This window comes from Calonectris borealis, chromosome 12 (genome assembly GCF_964195595.1).
Source record: "Calonectris borealis chromosome 12, bCalBor7.hap1.2, whole genome shotgun sequence".
NCBI classification, from domain to species: Eukaryota; Metazoa; Chordata; class Aves; order Procellariiformes; family Procellariidae; genus Calonectris; species Calonectris borealis.
The window spans coordinates 7,650,369-7,672,780 of NC_134323.1; the positions used below are offsets into that span (position 1 = coordinate 7,650,369).

Consider the following 22,412-nt stretch of genomic DNA (forward strand, 5'->3'; position numbering starts at 1 on the left):
GTGGCAGAAAAGAGCAGAGCAAAATAAAATCATCATCTCAAGTTAGTTGGCAAGAAAAGCGAGTGCGTGTATCGTTTTTCCCCTACATGAAAAGGGAGCGTATTCGTACAAGCGCTGGTGCCTTTGAGGAAGAGCGTGCCAGTGAGCAGAGGGGCAGGGCCCACCACATGTCCCCAGATCGGGGCTTGGTCCCTCCATGTCAGTCTCACGGGACTTGGAAGGGAAATTTGATGGAGGAGGTGGCAGGTGCTGTGAAGCTATCAGTTGCCTCCACCAGCAAATCCCATCTTCAGACAAGCCATGCTGAGCTCAGGGATCTCCGCTGCATCTCAGTACTGGTTCCCTCTTACCAGCAGCTGCATTGTGTATAGTATAGGAGCTTTGTCATGTATAATATAGGACAGTGACATTCCCAAAAGGGGTTCCAAGCAGAGAATCCGGCATCCAAATTGCCCCAGCGACCTGATGAGATGTGGACGTCATCCGGAGCTGCAGGAGGGCTCTTGGTTCTCTCCCTGAGAGAACAGCTCTGCACTTTCGCACTCTCGGCTTTGCACTTTTATTAAAATTCCCCAGAATAAAAAGGCATCTGTGAGGAAACAAGATTGATAACAGATTCAAAATGTATTTTTATTGCATTCTTAAATTACCATAATTAAATTAAATTATTAAATGTATTTTTATTAAATTAGCACACAGGCTGGTGTCATTTGCCTTAAATATTTTAATAAAGCCTGTGAAGTCTTCCCTTGTTATTAGCGCTTTTGGAATGTATCTATTTAAATGACAATGTGAGTTTAAGTTCTGGCCTTGGGAAGAGAGCCTGGATGTGAACTCTGCATTTCTCTGGGAGGCTCGGCAGGGTTACAGGGCTTTCTTTGCTCAAGAGTGGCTGCGGGACCAGAGGCTAGGGGAACCACATAAACTCCCTGTACATATATCTGGAGGATTTACACAAACGACGTGTTGTGACAATAGAGCAGCAAAGCATTTAGGCACATGTTGAAAAACTCTGTGGAACAGAGATGTACTTACAGAGCAGGGCCTGGAGGAAATCTGTGTATTGCTGGGTTTGAAGATAATAGAGAGGGATGAATTAATAATTATATATGTGTGCGCTACATTTAAAGACAGATTTATGTATGTGTTTCATTTTTTTATGTCAAACCTGCCTTCCCGCTTTCTTTATCTCTAGCTATAAACTGGGTATTTTTCAACAGATGCCAGCATGGAAAGCAGTGGTTTCAAGGGTGCTGCTGCTTTGACCACAGCCGTGAGAGTGAACTTGAACCATTTTCATGGGAGCGATTCGGGATGCTCAGACCAGGGCTCCGCACCTTGCCAGCAGCTTCTCCGAACCAGGTAGGGGCTTGCAAACAAACCTTCTCATTGGCCCTCTGGCAAGAGAAAAGGTAAAAAAAAAAAATTTAAAATGAAAATTTATAGATTTCTTAGTGAATTGAAAAAAGGGGGAAAAGTTGTAGAAATGGTTCATTTTAATTGTGGCATTTAAAATTATTTTAAAAAAAGAATAGAAAACGTGGGGGCAGGGGGCTGGATGGCAAAGAGGCTCGGGGTGGCAACGGGGCTTGGGAATTACTTGCCAAGCAGAATGTGTAAAACTAAGGTTGAAATCCCCTCTTTGCCTGATTGCATGGGGATTTGAATTTGGGTCTCTGAACTCCTCTGAGAGTGCCCAACCGCCGGCACATTCTGGGATGAGAATCTGTCCTGCTGAAGCTGTTCTGCTTTGTAAGAATAATTAAATATTCATTGGGCCAGTGAGAGAACAGAAACAATTTGATAGCCTGGGGATTAAGCCTCTCCAATAAGATGAGGATACAGAAGTAATTCAGTTCCTGATCCGACTCTGATGCTGAACGGATATGAATCTAGGGTCACGCTGACCAAATTTACCAACAATCCTGGTTGGATTTTTCAGTGTATCAATATCACAATGATTTTTTTTTTCTTGTCAACCCTGCTTATGTCTTTATAGAAACTGGTATCACATCACTTTTGTAACGGTGAATCTCCATTGACTAGAGTTATCCCCATTTTTTATTTGCATCAGAATCGGGGCCATGGGCTCTTTAACAATCCATCTTTCTCCCGGGTTAGCCTCTCCAAACCCCCAATTTGATACTTAGCGCAGTGATGTAGCGGAAATATATCTTGATTATAGCGGTGTTATAGGAAGCATTTTTTACTATATGTCCAGTCTATGGTGGTAATCTGGAGTCATACAGTAGGAGGGAACTGTAAACCTTTATTGTGACATTAATAAACACAGTAGTTTCTGTCAAACCTTAAGAAACCAGAAAATCGCCACTAAACAGCCATTCAAATGTGATGCTGCGTTAAGAAAAATCTTCAGAGTTCTGTACTACATTCACTTGATCAAACGACAAACTCATTCCTGAGTTGTTTGGGTTTCTTTTGGTGTGGGGGAAAAAAAGAAAAGAAAAGAGGAAGATGTTTTCCAGGTGAAGATCATTAGCAGGAAAGCGGTGCCTTCGTACAGCCCCCTGCATCCCTCTGTCTGATCCCAGCCTACGCAGGCCGGGCAGAGCGCTGCACCCTTCCTGCTGCCTGGGGGCCTGGCCCGGGCGGCCAGATGGGGATACTTCGCCAGGGCTATTTTCACAGTATCTGCAAATAAAACCCCCAGGTTCCTTCCGTTAGAGACACCTTCTCTTTTCATGTCTGGATGTACAATCGCCCGGCTCTGGTGATGGCACGGGCCCATCACGTGCAAGGGAGAGGATGCTTGGAGATGCGGTTCCTGGCGCGCTGCTCAGGGTACGGTGCATGAAGCTTTAGAAGTGCCTTGTTCCTGCAAAGCAGTAAAGACTGGGTGAAACAAACACGCCCCGTCTGAGCGGGAGAAGAAACTCATCGAGCGTTTATCTTGAGCAATTTCATTCATAACTTGGCACCGAGTGCTCCGTGGGATAACAAGTTTAAAACACACAGGATTTTTCTAGAAGAAACCTTCCCAGCAGAGACGCGCAGGCGACTCCAGCTCCTGCTAAATTTAACACGTTGGGAAAGGCAAAGTACATAAATCTTCCCCTCCAGCTCTCCAGAAGCAGCCGGGCGGCAGAAGGGGGGTGGGGGGATGAATTCCCCCCCAACTTTTCCCGCGGCCGCTGAGCCGTTGGCATCCGGGGGAGATTTCGCCGCCCCCCCGATGCAGATCAAAGGCAACTCGAGCCGCCACCGCGGGGGGCTGCGCGCTGCGGGACCGGCCGCGGAGCCACCGCCGGCCGGGCGGGGCGGGGGAGCGGCTCCGCGCGGTTCCGCGCCACTCCGCGCCGCTCCGCGCGGCGGCGGCGAGTCCGGTCCGCGGCGGCGGTCCGCGTTTTGCGGGCGGCCGCTGTATTTCCCGGGCCGTCCATGGCTCGGTGCTGTTGGCTCTCTCTCCGTCTGATCGGCGCAGGCTGCGCGGGGCTCCCTACGGGATCAGAGCGCTCCCCCGCCGGGACTCCACTCCTCACATCCTCCTGCTGGGACTCAGCTACATTTCCAGCCAAGCCTGGCTTTATTATGTGTGTCTGCACTGCAGCCCCAGCAGCAAGATCAGGAGGAGGAAAAGGAGCCAGGACAAAGAAAAGAGAGGGAGGCTGGCGAGAGCTAAAGAAAATAAAAACCCAGGGCAGCAGCGGCAGCAGCGGCAGCAATGAAGGCAGGAGCGGTGCCACCTTCCAGCGAATAACCCATGGAGGCAGCTAGCGGCCCCGGCATCGATGCAAAGAAGCACTTACCTTGTTCCGCGAAGTGCGTGCGTGCAGGGGAAGGCGGCGGCGAGCGCGGCCGGCCGCGGGGAGCCCACCCGCCCGCCCGCCCAGCTCCGCGCCGCGCACGGCCGGCCGCGCCGCGCCGGGGACACGGGGCGGCCGCCCCTCGACCCCCGCGGCCAGCATAAAAAAGGACTCGTCGCCCTCCCCGGCCAGCGGCGGGGGCGAGGAAGGGAGAGGCAGCCGGGGGCGAGCGGGCAGAGAGGGAGGGAGGGGGCCGAGCGCGGCCGGGGGAGGATTTAGGAAAATCGCAACAAGGTCGCACCCCCGGAGCGCCCCGGATTGCCGGGGCCGGTGCTTGTCGTGGGTTTAGACACTTAATTCTCCCCGCGCGCCCTCCCCCACCCCAAGCCCAGGGACCCCGCGCAGGGCTCTGCTTTTTTTTCTTTCTTTTTTTTTTTTATTATTATTCCGAAAGTGCGAGCCGGACTGAGAGCCGCAGGGCGCCTGCAAACTTTAAAGAGAACAAAAAGGCGGGTGGGGGCGCGGGCCGGGCTCGCTTTGCGTCGGTAGTATTTGCACATCCAAGGGGGGGGGGGGAAGGAAGAAAAAAGAAAAAAAAAAAACAAAGGAAAAAAAATACCGCAACTGTTGCGCCTGTGATTTTATTTTTTTTATTTTTTTTTTTCCCCGGGGGGAAGGTACCCGAGGGGGTGGAAAGAGGAGTTGAACTTGCCGCATTGCAACAGGCAAAAGAAGTGAGCAAATCAAATAATCGATCCCTTTGCTGCTGCTGCCGCTTCGCCTCGCAAAGTTTGGAGGTGGGGAGGGGGGAGAGAAAGCAGGGAGAGGAAGGGAAGGCAGGGACGGGAGGAAGACGAGGAGGAGGAGGACGAGCCACGGCGCCCGGACATGTCCAGGAGGAAGCAAGCCAAGCCCCGCTCGGTGAAAGGTAAGGCATCCTCCGCCGGCCCCCGCCGCCGCCCGGCCCCGGGCAGCCGCCGCCGCCGCCTCTGCCGCCGCGACGCGGCCAATCAGGGCCGGGTCCCGGCTTGGCGGGGATTGCAAATCCCCCCCCGATACGGGCCGGTGGTGGCGGAGCCCCCTCCGGAACGGACGGCGGGCGGGCGGGCTCTCCACGCGGGGCGGATGCCCCGCGCGGAGAGCCCGCCCGCCGTCCGTTCTGGAGGGGTGTGTGTGTGGGTACCGTGGTGCCGGCCGAGACTCGCTGGCGACACGTGTCGCGATAATTGATGAAAGAAGCCGGTAGCATCGTTGAGGCGGGGAGGGAGGAAAGTTTGGCGGTGATGCTCGGGTGCGGTGGCGCATCAGTGGGCTGGGGAAGGGAGGAATGGAGCACACTCGTGGTTTAGCCGGTTAGCTTGAAATTAATGTTTCTTTATGATTGGGAATAGCAGCGCCGTCTGCTTCCTTCCGCTGTCCAATGCGCGTAAGGGTGGTGAAAGAAGGGGAGAATTAAAACCGGTTTGATAGATAAGGGTTGAAAACTTGCTTGGGCTTGAAGAAACAATAGCCAAATTTAGTAAGAGCTGCATTAATAAAGGTTAACGTTAAACTTTGCGTATTCTTCACCATCCACAGCAAAGGGGTGTTTAAAACCTCCTGTTAACCTCCATAAGAAAACAGCTGCTGGCGAAACGTAAAGGGAGGGCCGGGACCAGCCCCACGCCGTATTGCACGCCTTGCCAGCTTTTTGACTTTTAAGTGAATTGGTGCGAGATGGGAAGGCGTGATTTCAGAAGCCTTTCGCTCCCAGCCACGAGGAGGTTAGCTGATGTTGGGTAGGTTTTATTGTCCTCTGCACAAAGCAGAAGTCGCAAACTCAGTGGTCTGGGGGCTTTGTTGTAGAAGCACAAAAGGATTATAACTTCGGATGCCCAAAAGATGAAACAAAAAGTCTAAAGTGTTCATAATTAAATAACTTGTGGTTGGACAAAATTAGCATGCAGTTAATTGACCAGTTAAAGAACGAATTGAAACCCCATCCAGGGCCATTTTTTATTATTTGTGAAATATCCACTGTTTAGCAATGTAAGTCGTACGAGCTTCAAATGTTTATGAAGTTTTTGTAAAGTCAGTCCTTCATCTTTATACAAAACCCTTAATCATTTTCCCCCCAGGCTAACAGTACCTTTTAGCATTGTGCTGTGGGGCAGTTTTGCAGCGTGGCGTTGTGACCCTCCGCAATCCCGGACAATCTCTGCTAAAGGAGCTACTTCAGTAATTGGGAGATGAATGTTACAGTCCGTGGGCAGAAGAAAGGGCATTGCTGGAGCTATTTCTAGGGGATGCTCTGGAATACGTTGTTTGAAACTAAAAGGATCGCAGTTTCAGAACAGTGGTGCAGGCCTCGGGTCATGACTTCCCTCGGATGAGGGGATCACGTTTAGTGGCCAGGCCTCTGGAGTTTAAAATATTTTTCTGTGCTGAAGTGTCACATTTAACGTTCAGGAAATAGTTCTGTGCCAGTGAAAACCATGTTTGCTCTAGAAGCTCAGTTAGTAAACATTGACATCTCGTGCCATAATAACATTAGATATTTACCGTTTATTAGTTATTTGTTTTCTACCTCATTCTACCCTGCTTTCTACTTTTTAGACGGCAATATCTCTCGCAAGGGGTTGATACTTTATAATGAAATTTTGACCCTAATTCTAATACAGAACTGATCACTATTTACAAGAGCATTTTTATGAATCGAAGCAGGTAACTTACTGGCAAGTCATAGCTAAGAAACATTATCCCTGTAATGTAGAAATATCTAGAAGGTCTTTGCAACAGTGAGCTGGGTGAAGCCCAGTTTTTAAAGATTCTAAATATTTCTATAGTCAAACACAAAAAAATGTGTTTTTAGCTTCAGCATAAACTGGCTGTAAATTACAGGTCTTAGCATGAGCCGAGTAACAGGGAGTCTAAGGAATGAGCTGAATCTGGGTGAAATTTTTGATAATAGGAGGCAACTCATATATGTATGTAAGATAAAGAATTTCTTCCTTTCCTTATATTCGTCCATATCATCTGCTTTTAAAAAGTCCGTCATATACATTTTGTGGTCTAGGGAGCTGGCAACCCAGTAGATTGCCACAGTACACGTTTCCATGGAAATAATTGAGATGTAATAAATAAAGGCACTCTGAGGTCACAGGTTTCCCAATTCAGCTGAGAAGAAAACAAGCATAAATTATGTGGATATATATGTAGCATTTAGGACTTAAAATAATTTACTGTTTTTCTCTTTTCTGTATATTTATTTCACTTCGTATAGCAGCTTTGCTCTTTATTAACCACTATTGAGATTTGTGCATCCTTTTTCATTCAGAAAGATTACGCACTAAAATAGAATCAGTGTGTGCCTGTGATGAAAGGGATTATTCTGCATGCAAAAGACAAGTTGACTGCACGTTAACTGGGAGCAATGCTGTCTGACATTAAAGAAGCGACCGACTTTGACAGAAGTATCAAATGTTGACAACTCTTAGATGCACATTATTTAAAATGAAGTGATTGCAGACCAAACCTGGATGCCAGCAAAGCCGCAGGTCATGCGGCCCCTGTGCTGTATTGTCAGGTCTCAGGTTTAGCCTGGCAGAAACTTGCAGTAATTCCTTCAGCTGTAACTCCAGCAGTAGCCGTAGACTTTCCCCTGATGTGGTATTTATGATTTGCAATGCAATATGCTGATTTGTTTTGATCATTAGTTTGTGCCAACTTGAAGATATTAACCTCGTAGCTGGTGGTTCGGGACAAAGTTCTACTCGGCTTAAAGGAAGGTTGTTTCAGATCGATGAGAATGGAGTAAAAGTAGGAGGGGTTGAGTCTTTGTTGGCTTACAAAATGAACGCTTCAGTGACAGTGTGGTGGTAGCAGCGATGGAGTAAACCACTGGCCTGTTCTGTTCTTTACTTCACATCACAGACGAAGCCCATGAAAGTGATTTTCCTCGACACAGACCCTTCTTTTGCCCTGCCGCCAGTAACCTCATCTGCTGAGGGCTTTATCCGTTGTCTGTAAGGAAGAGTTGTACCTTACTCGGTGTCATTAAAACCACGTGGTCTTGAACCCCAGAACCATAGCACAGTTGTGAACATCAAAACACACTGTCTGCCCCCTGTTACAAGTGATGGGGAGTGATGTCAACAGCAATGTCCTTAAAAGTTTGTTCTGTGCTGCCAGCTCCGGGGAGCGGCTGGCACCCAGTCCGCCGTGGGGGCTGAGGAAGGCTGGCGGTCTTCATTCCTGCTGATCAAACTGTAGCTTCTCATGCTACAACTTGGGGCCTTTGGAAGCCGTTCTGTAAAGTGAAGTGCTGAGATGCTGGTAACAGTAACTTGTAGGTTTCCAGTCCCATGTAATTGTAATTGAGGAATTACTCGACTGCAGTTTGTGGTGACTGGGCTCGCGTTGGCACAAGGTTTTAAGCATCAAATGCACTTCGGTTGCTGAATTTGACAGTTCTGCAAATTGCTGTCAGCTTGCAAGGGTATTTTGTGCATAAACGTGCTAGTCAGTAATCAGACTGTTTTGCAAAAGAATGCACTAATTAAGTCTAGATTTGTTATCCTACTTGAAGTTGCAGAATTGCTGTCATATTTTTTTGCTTTCAGTTGGCAAAAAATGCTGATAGAAACTTTTGATTCACACCCTACCTGCCTCATTTGTGTCAGTCAAGAAGAGAAAAGGGGGGTTGCTTGCTACTTCGTTATCTGCAAAGTAAATAAAAATACTTCAACCATTTGCTGAGTTCCAATTAGTTGATTGCTATGAATGATCTTCTTTAAAGGAATGCTGTTTTACCTATCTCCTCGTACAAAGGTTTGATTTTGAATGTCTTGTGAAAAGGATTCTCTTTGTCTTGATTGATGTCAAGAATAAAAGCGTGATGGTAATATCCCTTTGAAAGCTATTGTATTGTCAGCTCTGGCTGACAGCAGGAGGCCCTCCTAGTGCTATAGATTAGCGCTGTGAAAACACTGACATTTTCTTTGTTATATTGCTGTTGTTCTGCTTGCAAAGTCAATTATACAATGTCGGAGCTCAGTTACAGAGTTGACTGTGGAAGTAACAATGTCTTTCATACTTGTCTTAAAGATATAATTTTCCTTTTTTCCCAGTTGATAGAGAAGAACCTGAAGGTGCTGGAACAATACATTCTACAAATTAAATTTTGACAAGTATAATCATAATTGCCAAATACAAGAGACTTGTGCGATTATCCTTTAATTTTACAGTTCATTCAAGTTTCGGTGGAATTTTATTGATACAGTGAAAGCAGCAGCTAAAATTGATAAAACTCATATCAAATAAGATTACGCTCTTGATTGTTCTTTATCAAGTGTAGCTTTTGGGGGATTAGGAATAATTGGAGATGTTGGTGTTTCATTGTGGGGCTGGTGCCCTGAGAGCGTTTGAATCCATGCAGTACACCGAGCACTGCCTTCGGGGATTAGCCTGCAGTTTTTAATTTTTGTCTGTGTATTTTGCTACAAGCCTAGCAGCGTTCTCCCCTGAACTCCACAAGTCCCATTTTCCTGCCTTTCTCTCCCTCCGGTATGCTTTCCTGGATGGGATCTGGGTGATATTTAACTGGTTTTACTGATTGAAACTCCTGCCTGTGTGCAAACACCTTTTAATTGTGGCCTGTTCCCATTGGTCTCGGTGAATATAACGAATAAATGTGGTCAAAAATTGAAGAGAGTGGGAAAGGTAACGCAAAAGGTTTAAATATGAATGGGGAGAAAATAGAAATCTCATCTTTTTAGTGATGCTATGTCTAAAGCCATCGATGAAAAACAACTGCCATGTAACAGTAGTGGCTCTCCGAGAACGCCTCCTATTTTTTTCTTCAAAAATATTTGTGTACAATCAGTGCAAGTTAAAGAACATCATTCACTGCTGAATTGCTTCAGATGACATGTGCAAAAAAATAATCAGAGAGCTCTTGTTAGGACGTTAATTGTAGGATTTCTAAATTACTATTATAAACTAATAGAGTAACAAAAGATTCCACAGTTACCAGTAATTTGTCAGGATTTATTTTGTTTTTCTTCAATAATTGAAAATTAATGTCTTGAAGTGAAAGCAGATGTTCATGCCATCCTCTGAATTGGATATAAAAATGATGTTTTGTAGATGCGTTAAGCTTGTGTAAATACAAATCGTCTTATCATAGATGGGGCTTTGGCTTGGTTTTATCTATTGTTTGGTGCCAAATTAACTTTTAGGTTAAACCTGGGTAAGTGGTTTCAGCCTGGTTAAAGTAACTAAACTAAGTGCTTGGGGTGGCACCCAATGATCAGTTATTATAGTAAATGTTTTAAAAAACCTACCTCACCTGCTGGCTCTGTGAATGACGATACTTTCTCGTACTATAGAATTAATATTTACTTCTATTTTGATAAATGCGCTCTTACTTGTTTACTCGGTTATTTTTACTGAACTATTTAATTTATTTCTTCCCTCCCAATTCCAATTTGTGAAATCAGTTTTAGCTCATTACACCATTTGAAAAATGCAAACCACATTTTTTTAAAAAAAGAAATAATCTCTTGGTCTCATGCGTTAGCCTGCAATATCTAAAAGAGAATAAATTTCTTTATGTATTATAATATTCTCTTAAACAAAAGATTATTAATTACCCACAATAATTGAACTGTCTTATAAAAATGCCTACATCAACCCCTCATGACTCCATCAGTATTCTCCTTAAATGCCTCTGAAAAAAGATGGCTATTATGTTCCCGTGTATCCTAGTAAATGCACTGGAGTAATGAAAAACTAATAATACAAAACCTATTACAGACTCCTGCTAAATCTTGACTGACAAATGGTGGTGGAGGGGAGGGCCTGGTTCTGGTGCATGCGTTGGTGGACACGGACTCGGAGGGTGTGGGTGGGAGCTGGAGCCAAGTGAGGACCAGCTCCGAGCTCTCTGTAGTGCATGCATTTATTTAACATACTTTTAGAGCCCAGAAGTAGATTCTTGTGCATTTTCTTTCCTAATGTCCATTAGTAAATGCAGAAAAGCTGGTTCCTTGTTCTCTTAGCCAAATAAGGTGATGCGAATTTTTAGTACTACATCTTCTTGACAACACCTAGATGTATATATATGTGCAGCAATGAATTATGGTGGTTTATCATTGGAGTCGCTTTATTCCAGGGAGTAGAAGGATGTGCAGAGACTAAATGGTCTCTTGTGACATTTCCAGCTACAGAAGGCTCGAGCTTCGACCTCTTGCAATGGTTTGTTTTCTAAAATGCAAACAAAGGGACCCGATGGGGTTGGAAACTGGGTGATGCCGTTCAGAACGGGCTCACAAATCTCGTTGCGGTACAGTGAATTGGTGTATAGCATTAGCTTTCCACTGTATGACTTATTTCGGATACCACTGCAATACCCATCTGAATCTAGCGATAAGTAGCTTCATTATCTTGTTTGCATTTGCTTAGAAAGAAAACCTTTTCCTTTCTACCCACAGATTAGGCAACAGAAAGACCAATTTGCAGAGCTTGTAAATGCCACTTGTTAATCATATGCAGTACAATTATTAATTTTTTTTTCTTTTCCCCCTTGGATGTATTAAGTCAACTTTTTAGCTTTTTATGTAATTGAAATTTGCCCTTTTGTTACCTGGGTATGAATTATTTTTGAAATGTTGTCATTACCCACCCTGCTGTGAGGTTTATCTCTTCTGTTCATCCTAATTAAATAAAACATACTGTTGTTCGCCAGTCTCGTGTTGAAGTGAATTACCTGCCTGAAGGCTCGCGCTGGTGTCGGGCACGCTTGTTGCAGCAGCAGCCGTTGACTAACACATTTACTTTTAGATTTTCATTTCAAAGGGCTCAGTTTGTGCAGTGTGACAGGTGAATGGTGAATGCTTTACAGGACTTTCAAGAGCTGAACAAACAGTAAAGGACTTATTGCTACCGCAGTGGAGTGGCAAGTACAAATGTAAGGCAGGCTTTGTGGCAGAGGAGTGTTTCCTTTGCTGGATAAAGGCCACTCAGGAGACCTGAAGGGCTCGCTTGGGTGTGCTGGGGGTGAAATAATCTCAGTCATGGTCTCATTTAAACCCACCCTACCTGCGTGTTCTCCTGGGCAATTTCTAGTGGGGTTGATCTCAGCTCTCTTTGTAGCATCACCAGCAGTCGTGTTCTCCTTGAGTCTGGTACTGATAATGAAGGCTGCTTCAGAAGTGTAACAGTTGGAGTTTCTTTACTCAGAAGTTATTTCCAGTTCATATTAGAGAAAGTAAACAATGCGTTCGGGTTTTAAAGCAAAGCGGAGGGAAAGGTCCCTGCTTGTAGAGAAACGGTTTGTTTAAGCTTCTGATAGCGCTACAGAAAACGTGTTGCTCACTAGTGAAATCCTGTTATGATAAAAGTACAAGAGTTAACAAGTCGCTGTGCTCCAGCCGCTGTTGGCTCCTGCTAGGCTCTGGAGGTTTGGTCAAATGTGGCCTAATTCTGCTTTCCAAATATTAAAAAAAATTACACAGAGGGCAAAAAGACAAGTTCTTAATATGCATATCCTGGGAAAATCCTAAACCAGTACTTTTACCCCCTCCAGTCTCAAGGCTAATCAAAATTCCTTTGTTTCCACATCTACCATTAAAATATATGCCTCCCTTGGTTGTCTGCTGACTGTACAAATTTAACCACTCAATTGATTTGACTCACAAAAGTTACTGGGACTGGGTTTACGTAGCATTTGCCTACAGGTAATTTAGAGATGGGCGTGAGGCTCCAGGCAACCTCTAACAGGACTGGTACTTAAATTAGCAGCTCTGCTCATTTCTTGATGATCCTCACCTGGCTGAGATGAGTTTTTTCTGGGTTACCATTGAGGCAGGTTAGCCAAGCCTCCACCTGGTGATTGCTGGAACTTGCTTCACATGGTGGTGAACTGAGTGGTAATGAAGATAACGTTAATAAAGACAGACTTGCCATGCCCTTTGAAAAGGGGGTGTGTGGTGTAATGCAGAGATGAAGTCCTTTGCTGGGTGAGCATCTAGGACCTACTTTTGTGGTTTTTAGGGTGAGTGCAATTTTTCCCCTGGACACTAATTGGAGCTGGATTGGATGTTTAAATGTAAGCCAACAGTGTAAGTCCAGACTCCCTGAATCTGCTGGAGAACTAATGGTGTTGATCAAGATTCCTGTTGATGTTGAAGGACTGTTAGTAGTCCTAGGCTTATGTCAGCCATGGGGTGAAACCTCTGTCTTGTTTTGGTGGTAGTGTTTCTTACTGACCTTAGCGGGGATGGGATTTTATTCTCATTTTTTGCATTGCAATTGAAAGAGCAAGAGAAGCAAAGAGATTTGATGGGAATAGTCACTTGGCATCCAACACTGCAGAGAGCTTCTTCTGCTGGCTCTGTGAGATTGCTGCTGGGGAGATTTCTAGGAGAGCGCTGGGAAGGTTTGAGGTGCAGAGGATGCAGCAGTGCTGTGGGAACGCCCCGATGGCACTGCAGGAAACCCAAGAGACCTGGGTTGTGTTTAACATCTGTTGATGTAAGCAGGTACAGATTTATGTGAGCAAAATTGACTGTGGTTCTGCATCCTTTCAATCTCCTGTCCCCAAAATTGGAAAACTAAAAGAAGATAGAGAAAACACGTGGTAGAAGGATGAACTTAGTACTTGGGGAAGCAGAAATGCTAGACAAAGAAAGATGGAAATAAAATAGGGAAACTAGGAAATCTGTTGCTGGCATTTGAGTATGGAGGGTGCCTGATGATTAGATGCAAAGTTTTGGCACAGAGGTTTACTTACCTAGAGCTGCATCTATATTATTTTTAACTTTTAGTTTAAAGACTGAGAGAAGGAAAGATCTGTAAGAGGACTCCAACTCTATGGAAAAGGGTATGATTAAGCATAAGCAGGAAAGAAAACACTGGAAGTGTAAAACACCTAAACAAAGTAGCTTTTCTGCTCTTAATAGTCAGTGACAGTGCTTTCCTGTCTGGAGAAGTGTATTTGTTGTGGTTTATAGTTGTTTTCTGTTTAATATAGAGAAATTTGAGAACAACTGTGATTGCAGTCATTAATTCTGGAAGTTTCTGGAAGATCATGGCAGCATCTGAACTTTGCCTGTGACGATTCCGAATTGTTCAGGGTTTTGGAGGAAGAGGAGATAAGGGTGGTAACTGGAAAAAGTAGGCTTTCAACACTTCTTATGTGAATGCATGCAAATACATATAACATATGAAGTGTGTTCACGTGTACATGAGAGGGAGGGTCTAGAGGAATAGGTAGTATCTTTTGTTAGACCAGCTAACATGGTTGCAAAACGCAAGGAAGTTTTTCTGATGCACAAGCCTGCCTTCTGCTCTGAAAAAAGCAGCAGCCTTCTGGCTATTTTGCTTGATAGGTAAATGTAGCTTTGCTTTAACTTGCTTATTCAAGCTCTTACTCAAATTTCTCTTGCTTCATTAGATTACTCACATGAGTAAAGATATACTGGCTTACATAGTAATGCCAAGCTTGTATATTATTTATTGCTGAATTCTGTGGATGCATTTCAGTCGGGTAATTTGCTTGTGGCCTCCTTTATTTCTAGGAAAATGGCATGCCTTGCCCTTCATAATTTCTTTGCTTTTACTGACCAGACTGTTCCCCCAGAGGGCATGTGGGATGTGGCAGAGTATTGAAAATACTGGGATGGAGAAGTAAAGAAGGAGGGCTGTGTGTGAATTGCACCTTATTTATGTTTATGCTAGATTTATATGGCAAAAATGGTGTGTTTCTGGCAGTGATACTTCGTGGGGAATGTAGTAGGCAACTCTGGGAGAGAAAGGTGTTACCTTGAGACAATGTTTTTAAAGATAAAGTACTTTCAGTCTAATTCTGAGCATCCTTTAGGAGTATGGTACAATATATTATGAGCCATTTTAAAGTGAAACTGTGAGTGCTTGTCTTCGTATCTTGTACTGAGTTTCGCCTAATGCTCGTGTATGAGTCCACTGATTTGATTCCCTTCATTTCAAGGGTGTTCTCTCTCCTAATTTCTTTCCTGCTTGATAAAAGATAAGTGAGATTTGTTTTAAAGCTCCCATTTGGTTTATTTTGATTACTATTTTTGGTCTTAAATAAACACTCAGCAGAGCGCTTCTGTTTTTATACCTCTCGATATAAGTAAATTCAGTAATAAAGGCGAACTTCAAGGTGAGGGTCTGAAAAAGAACACCCTTGAGAGATGCTTGGCAGAGCTGTGGTCTGACTGGTTTCCAGCGCACCAAGGGGTGCTGCGGAGCGGGGAGGCGCCGGGCAGGAGCTGCTGGGCCCTGCCTGCGGAGACCTGCCTGCAGAGCTGCCAGGCTGCGCAGCCGGGTGTCCCTGGCTGCAGCGGGAGCTGCTGCTCCAGAGACCTGGGGGGACAAAGCCTCCCTGCAATTGGCAGAAAGATGCCGCTTCAGTGGTGGGGCTGTTGGTGGCAGGCAGGCAGATCTCCCGTGAGTGGGGTTTGCGGGGCGCTCTGACATGCACCAGGAATTCACCCAAAGACCAAATGCGTATTTTCATAAAGAGGTATCTTGGCTATGATTTTTCCTCCTTGCCAGTGGGTCTGTGTTCAAAATGTGGCTCCAAAGAAAATGCATAGAAAAATGAGCTTTTAATTTGTCACCTGCTGCTGAACCACCCTGTCCTTGAGATGCCAAGTTGTAAATGAGGTTTCTGTATCCCCACACACGGCCATCCAAGAAATGTTCTGTGTGTCGTAGCTGTCAGTGGCACAGCTGAAGACATCAGACCGGTGGCTTAAAACCTGCTGCTGTCTGATTGGCGTGAGCAAAGCCAACGCAGCGCAAAACCTGAGCAAACAAAAAGGCAGGTAGAGAAACTGTTGTCTCCAGTGGCTTGGGAGGTCCTGGCCACCTCCAGAGCAGGGACTGCTCGAAGCTTTCTCTCCAGCAATGTTGAGGAAAAAGGAAGCAAAATTGTTTCTTTGTGCTATCACCCAGAGTGCTGTTGGGAAACTCCCTTTAAATTAATCTTTAAAAAATGCAATATTGGTTCTACAGATTTTATTTTGGGAATACTTTCTTGTCTGGCTGCACATCCTACGGCCTCTTCCACTGGGGGTATTTGTCCGAGCACTGAGGATGGCAGGTATCCCAGCTGAGAAATGCAGCTTGTCTCCTAGCAAACCTCAACCATCTAATGAAAGCTTATCTTGAGGTAGAAATGAAGAACTTTGATTTTTGTGCCCCTCCACCCAGGAGAGCAGCTGCTGCTGTTACAGCTGCCCCAGGCAGATAGGGGCAGCCACCCTTCACCATGGTATTTGAGTGCTTGTATCGATTAGGCAGCTGAAAATTAATAATAGTAGGAAATAATCCTGTCTTAAATGAAGGTATTATTGTGCATAACTAACCTTGTGACACTGTCCTCTCTGCCTTCCTTCTCTCCTGTTTTCTTCCTAGTATCTGTAGCCTGTGAAAATGTTGGTGGGGTCCCTTTAGCAGCTTTGCTTCCCTTCCCACAGCATCTCTCCTACCTTGGAGCTCGGGAAGCTTGAGAGTGTTTTGCTTTGAGGGAATACCTACAGGTAGGTTTTCCTCCCCAGGTGGAAGCCTCTTTACTGGATTTTCCTCCCTTGAATCTTTGCTGGTTTCGCTCCTTGCAGTTATGGAGAACATAATCACAACCCTGGAGTGTGTTAGCAGAGCTCCCTGGGTCAATTGTGTCTTTGGGGAGGGAAGCAGGCAGGCGAGGAAGGGAAGCCTGTGGGGCGGTGTGCCTGGAGTCCAGCCTCGGCCACCACTCGGCTCATGGTGGGACCTGCTGAGGTGACGGCAAGGAGGAATCGTCCCCCTGCTTTGGGAAGCTGAAGGCTGTTGGTGCTCTTATTAGAGGGAATTTATCTGCTCTTCTGTCTTTCTTATTGTCTACTGCTGGCTTGACTCAATTTTCTTTTATTGGCACATCCCAACAGGTTTGTTTTCTTCTGAAGATTTTTGTAATTAGATGTTGCCATGTTGGAAAAACACACACCAGCCCCTGGCTTAAATGCAGTCTGCAAATCGGCATATGTTAAACCCCACTGCTCTGTAAGGGGGCCTGGAGATGAATTCTGGTCAGTTCGGGGCTGCCATTACCTTACGCTCAGCCTGTGAAACTCCGTTTTTTGCCTCCTGGCTGCCGGGCACAGTCCTGTGGCTGTGCCCACTGTTGCACAAGGTGAGGGCTGATCCAAGGGTTTTGCTCTCCTTCCGTTTCTGGCTCCTTGTCCCGCTACCTACTTAGCAAAGGACTCTCAGGAGCTGATTTTACCCACCAGCCCATCAGAAAAGTAATGCTGTAGCTCTCTGCTGGCTGCGGACAGGTCTGGTGTGTGTCGGTGCAGGGCGAGCAGGGCAGGGCAATCATCCTCGGCAGTGTTCGAGTGCCATCGGTTTGGGTCAAACCTTTCTGAAAAGAGCCTCTGCTGGGGAGGCTGGGCTGTGGCCGCTCACATGGGATGTGGGTGTGCGTCCGCATCTGCAGTGGGCTGATGGGCAGGTCGCAAAACCCCTGCACATGTGTCCAAGAAATGACTGTTGATGAAGCAAATGCTCGAGTCTGTGGTAAAGCGAAGGATGCAAAAGTACATGAGCACAGCCTGAAGAAGTTCACTGAAAGTGATGAAGAATAGATTCAAGTTGCACGACTGCTTCCTGCTCACTGCTTTCTCCCGTTCCCGTGAGAATCGTGTGTCCCAGCGGAGGTGTGAGCTGTGGGAGCGCTCCGTGGTGTCCCACTGCGGCGGCAGGGTGCTGCTCCTCATCCCTCTCTGGATGGGGATTCCAGCCGAGCGGGCAGCCGTGCTTTGAAAGCAATGCAAAGCAGAGAGAGAGGGAGCTCGTGTTGCGGGGAAGAGGGAAGGCGCCCAGAGATCAGAGTTTGGCCAGTGTCTTTCACTGCTCCTGTGCTGGTGGAAGTTGCTGGCAGCAGCCTTGCATGAGGCAGCATTGCTGGAGAACAGCTTTCTTCTCTATTCTAACTGAGTGGAAATGATACCACTGAGAAATTAGGTTATATATGTCAGGAAAAAGGGAGATTTGTTATTCTGCTTTTAGCTTACACCATAGGCTGTGTCACCATGGGGCGCATGTCACCAAGTGGGTGCTCCTGCTAATCCTGTCACTTAAATGCCAGCTGGTCCTTTGGCAGACGTGGGCCTGTCTCCCACACTTGGATGACAGGAGATATGATGGTAAATCCTAGCTCTTTTTGCTACTTTATGCAGGCTTTTTTCTTACGGGTGAATTTTGACTATGATTGACTCCAATACCACTGTGTCCCATAACCTCGTGTATAGACTGGAGTTGTAACATAGCAATGACTGTGCAAAGGACAAAGCCTCTGCTGCCCAGAACACCCAGTGTCCTTGGCCCTGCCCAGCTGGTGGCTGGCCTGGCCTTTGGTGTTGAGGCAGTGGCTTGCGCTTGTTTGTTTGCGTTCTTATTTAGATTATTTCTGATGTGGCAAATTTCGATGGCTTTCCCTGCTGGGAAGGGCTATCTTCTTCTTCTTCTTCCCCCTGCCCCTTGTTTGCTTATTTTTAGTCATAGGAAGTAAAAGAATTGGCTGTTTGCCAAGACTAAAGAAAAAAACAAACAAAAACCCTGAAGCAACCACAACATTCTACCTTTTCTTGCTTTTTAAAAAAATTTCCTTGTAAGTGTAACTACTAATGTGGTTTTTTTAGTAGAAGCTTATGATTCAATGTTAAACCAATAGCACATCAAAGTATAAAATAGGGTGGTTTCTTGTGTGTTTTCCTATTTATTATTAATCTTGTTCAGATTTGGGAAAACATTGTGGTGTGAAAATGTGAAGAAATGTTGTCTCGTATAAAGGAATAACAGGGAGTAAGATCTTTAAATAACTCTGCATGCTTGTGCAATAGCATTGGTTGGGCTGCAGTCTGGGCTCTCGAACAACCTTACTTTAAAAAAAAAAAAAGCTTTAAATTTTATAAATATTTCTGTCTTCCTCTCTCTTTTGCAATACCTAACATACATTGTCTGTTCTGCTGTTAACTCCCTGATGCAGAATTCCTAAGTTTGGGCTAATAGAAAATTTGGAGGATTCTTCATTATCTGAACCTCTTGAGAAATACCAAATATGTTCCAGTAATTGTGGTGTAGTACAACAGGGAGTCACACTGGCAGTTTGTTGGAAAGGGTTTTTCCTGTAGTTATGAAAACCATACAACTATTAAAATCCCCAAAACTGAAACCGTTGGGATTACTCATATACTTACAGTTAAGCGCATGCCTAAAGGTAGATATATTCAGCATGCCGTTTTTGACTTGCGTTTGATTCCTAGCTTGAGAATATCAGGGAAAAAAAAAAATTCTTCAATCACTTCAGTCTTGTGCAGCCTTTTAATTCTGTGCTTACATGGCCGTAGCACGCTGGGCTGTGGCTCACGACAGAAGCACCTAGGTTTGCTATAAAGCAAATTATTGATAATAAAGAATGAAAAGTTTGCAAAATAGTAAGATACTCCAGGCTGTTAGAAGAGACTCAGGAGTCAGATTTCTCCCCTTCTGCCTCTGCCACAGTGCCTTGATGAATGCGCATGTGTCACTTAATTTTTTTTTTTTTCTCTCTCTCTCAATATTTTCCATCTTGGTTGTATGCAAAGAGGGTATAACATTTGTCCCTTGGAGAGTAGAGTGGATTTATTAAACGCTGTGAGATGCTGGATAGGTAAAAGTGAAATGGAACACCAATATTATAGTTCAGGTCGTAATATTTGGGTTTGCTTTGTGGTGGTTCCATCTTCCCTATTCTAGAAGATGTTTTATAGAATAGAATTAACAGGAAAAACTAGAAAGTGATGCTTGCTTTATAGCTGCAGTATAGGGACTTTTGTCCTTGCCAGGCAATCTCTTACTGAGAAGGTGCTGGTTGCCTTGTTGCTCTTCTGTCTGCAAGGTAGCAATAGTAACAGCTCTCTGTATTTCTTAGTTTCTCTCTTAAAAACTTCCTTTGATTAAATACTTCTCATCTTGTATGTGACTTTCTCTTGGAAAACATGTGCCTATAAGTGTATTGATATATCACCCTAAGGAGTTAGTTAGCGCACCTATTCTTCTTGCGAAACAAAATGCGTTTTGTGTCTATGGAACCGTCTAAACAATTTGCTTTGAGCCAGAATTTGGAAATATGCAGGTTGTGGAGTATAACTAATACAAAAATGTTTTTGTTGCGCTTCTTTAAAGAAAATCCATTTGCACAAGTGTCAATATGTGGGGAAATTTAATTTTAAAAACAGTCCCAGCCACTTTGTAGAAAAATATAATGCAGTACATAAACTCATTTTAGACACTACTTATTCTACCGTGTCCCATTAGTTGATGTTTACACAGCGCTTTGAAAATGTAAAGCGCTATATAAGTGCTTATTATTACTACATTATTATTATTCTCCCTCTTGAAAGAAGACCCTCTAGGGAGAGGGAGACTTGCTTTGCATTTCATCTGTAGTGCAGATCCCACAAGAAATATACCCGTTTGTTTTGGTTTTTACATTCTTCTCTCCCCACTTCCACCCTTCTGGAAAAAAATAAGTATTGTGATTTTAGAGATTACAGAGCTCTTATTTAGTTTATGCATGGTAACTACACCAATGAGAACATTATTTGAAGGCATATAAAAATCTTAAAATAGCTTTTTATTCCAATTCGTGCAATAAAATGAATCGCTGCCCTGGTCTTGTCCCTGTGGTCTGTGGGTGCTGCAGAGGCACCTTGCCCAGCCTGGGCACCGAGGGATAAGCAGGAGCTGGTGACGATGCTCTTTGCTGGGGTCCTCCTGCCTGGCCCCTGGTATGCCAACGTGGGCCCAAGGACAAAAACCGCTGAGTGAAGGGAGCAGAAGGACAGTGCCAACAAAGCGTTGAAGAACTTCCTTCTTATAAAGAGGAAGCACAAGATTTTCTGTGGTATCAGAACTATTGTTTTTTCCTTGTAAAGGAAAATTTGTCAATCCCTCATCTCCTTTACACTCTTTTAACAGCAGCCTGTATCACTGCAGGAGAACAAGATTTCAGTGTAAGTTATTTTAACGCCCTTTATCCCTTGAATCCTTATCATGAGAAGGACTTTTAGTGGGCAATGTTAACTGTTTACATCCTGAAATTTGAGAGCAATTCCCTGTGCCTCTGCAATATATACTGTGCCGTACCATGGTTGAGGCTGTAATCATGGCCGATGAAATTTGGAGTTATTTCTGCCCAGGTACCCCTAGATTTGCTTTGTTGTAAGCTAGGGAAGCAGTAACCATAAGCCTCCTTTGAGTACAGTGAGGAGCATTTCATTCTTCATGTAGTTTTACCTTTGTTAGGCTGCTCTCCGGTGCTCTAGTCCCTGCCTGGCCCCACGCTGGGCTCCCTGCGATGCAGCGGCTCTGCTTCCAGCATTCCCTGCCCATCGCTGCTGTCAGCTGCATTTTGGGAAGAGGTACGGAGGAAAGGGAAAGAGGTCTCGAAAAATGTGCAGGATGGGAGAGCCTGAAGATGATGTTTGTTACAGAGCATAACCTGACTTAGATTTGTCACTGGATTCAGCCCTCGGTTACATCACTGCACACGGCCACTAAATAATGAGGTCACATGCAGCATTTCAGCCTGGTTTCCAGCAGAAATGGGGTTTTATGCAGCCATCCTTATCTGCATGTGTGCGCGCGCCCTTCGGTGGTGGTTCAATCTGAGCTGGTGTCCCCCAGCTGTGGCAGGGGATGGTGGTCGCTGGTAGCTGTGGTCCCAAACCTCTAGAAACAACAGCAGGGTGAAAGAAGGGGGAAACCCCCGAAATCTGCTGGCAAGGCTTCAGCGAACGCTGAGCAGCCCGTGCAGGTGAGCGCTTTTAGTAGCGGTGTGGCTGCAGGAGAGGCTGCAGCATGTGGGAGTGGGAATGCGGTGACAGGTTGAGCCAGCCCCGGTCGTGTTCAGAGCTCCCTTTCCTTTATTCATTTCAAGTGATTAATAGTTCAGCTGCGTGACTGACCACACTTCCACGCATTGTCTAAATCAAAGCTGAAGTGTAAATGTGGTCTGATAACTTAAACCTATGTATTGTGTTGTTATTTTATAAAGGGTTCATCAGCCTTATCAGTGCAGGTCGGATGCTTTAGTTTCAGAGAGGAAAGCACCAGGCTGCGGGGAGGTGCAGGGCAGGAATGGGGCTGGCATTGGCGGGGGGGAGCAAGGGATGGAAAGCACTTTGCCTCTTAGGTTGCATCCCTCCCGAAGCTGCCAGTCCCGAAATTACTGCCCAGGAAATTTGCTGTGGGCAAGTTTTGCTGTGCTCAGTGCCCAGGGACTCGTCGGTGTTGGGGAAATAGTGGGATGGGTTGGCACAGTCTCGTGCCCCTCTCTGCTTTGTTCCTTGCTAAATAGCAATTAATTTGGGGGTGGAAAAGTATAAATTTTTATAGACTGGAAGCTTAAATTCGGAATGAAAACCAGTTTGCTTGGGCACCCTGGATTGTTTGATTGCAGCCTAGGGCAGCAGTAGGTGTACGTACTTGATATGGTTAAAAAGGACAGAAAAATTCCACAACTTTTCTTGCCTCTTTCAGTCCGAGCCTGCCAAGTTTGTAGAAACCTGGTCAGTGAGAGCAGACTTGTTACTGAAACCTGGCTCCAGGCGATGC

The 22,412-nt window shown here is 45.3% G+C and overlaps 1 protein-coding gene across 2 annotated transcripts in view; it reads left to right on the forward strand.

The window, feature by feature from the left end:
* Positions 1 to 4,311: 4,311 nt before the first annotated feature.
* Positions 4,312 to 22,412, forward strand: part of ZNF423 (zinc finger protein 423) — a 234,904-nt gene continuing 216,803 nt past the window's right edge. Inside the window, exon 1 of one of the 2 annotated variants that reach the window (XM_075161205.1) lies at positions 4,312 to 4,692. In XM_075161205.1, coding sequence (XP_075017306.1) covers positions 4,653 to 4,692 — 40 coding nt within the window. In that variant the 5' untranslated portion in view covers positions 4,312 to 4,652. The remainder of the gene's footprint in view (positions 4,693 to 22,412) is intronic. The other variant, XM_075161204.1, reaches the window with a different exon arrangement.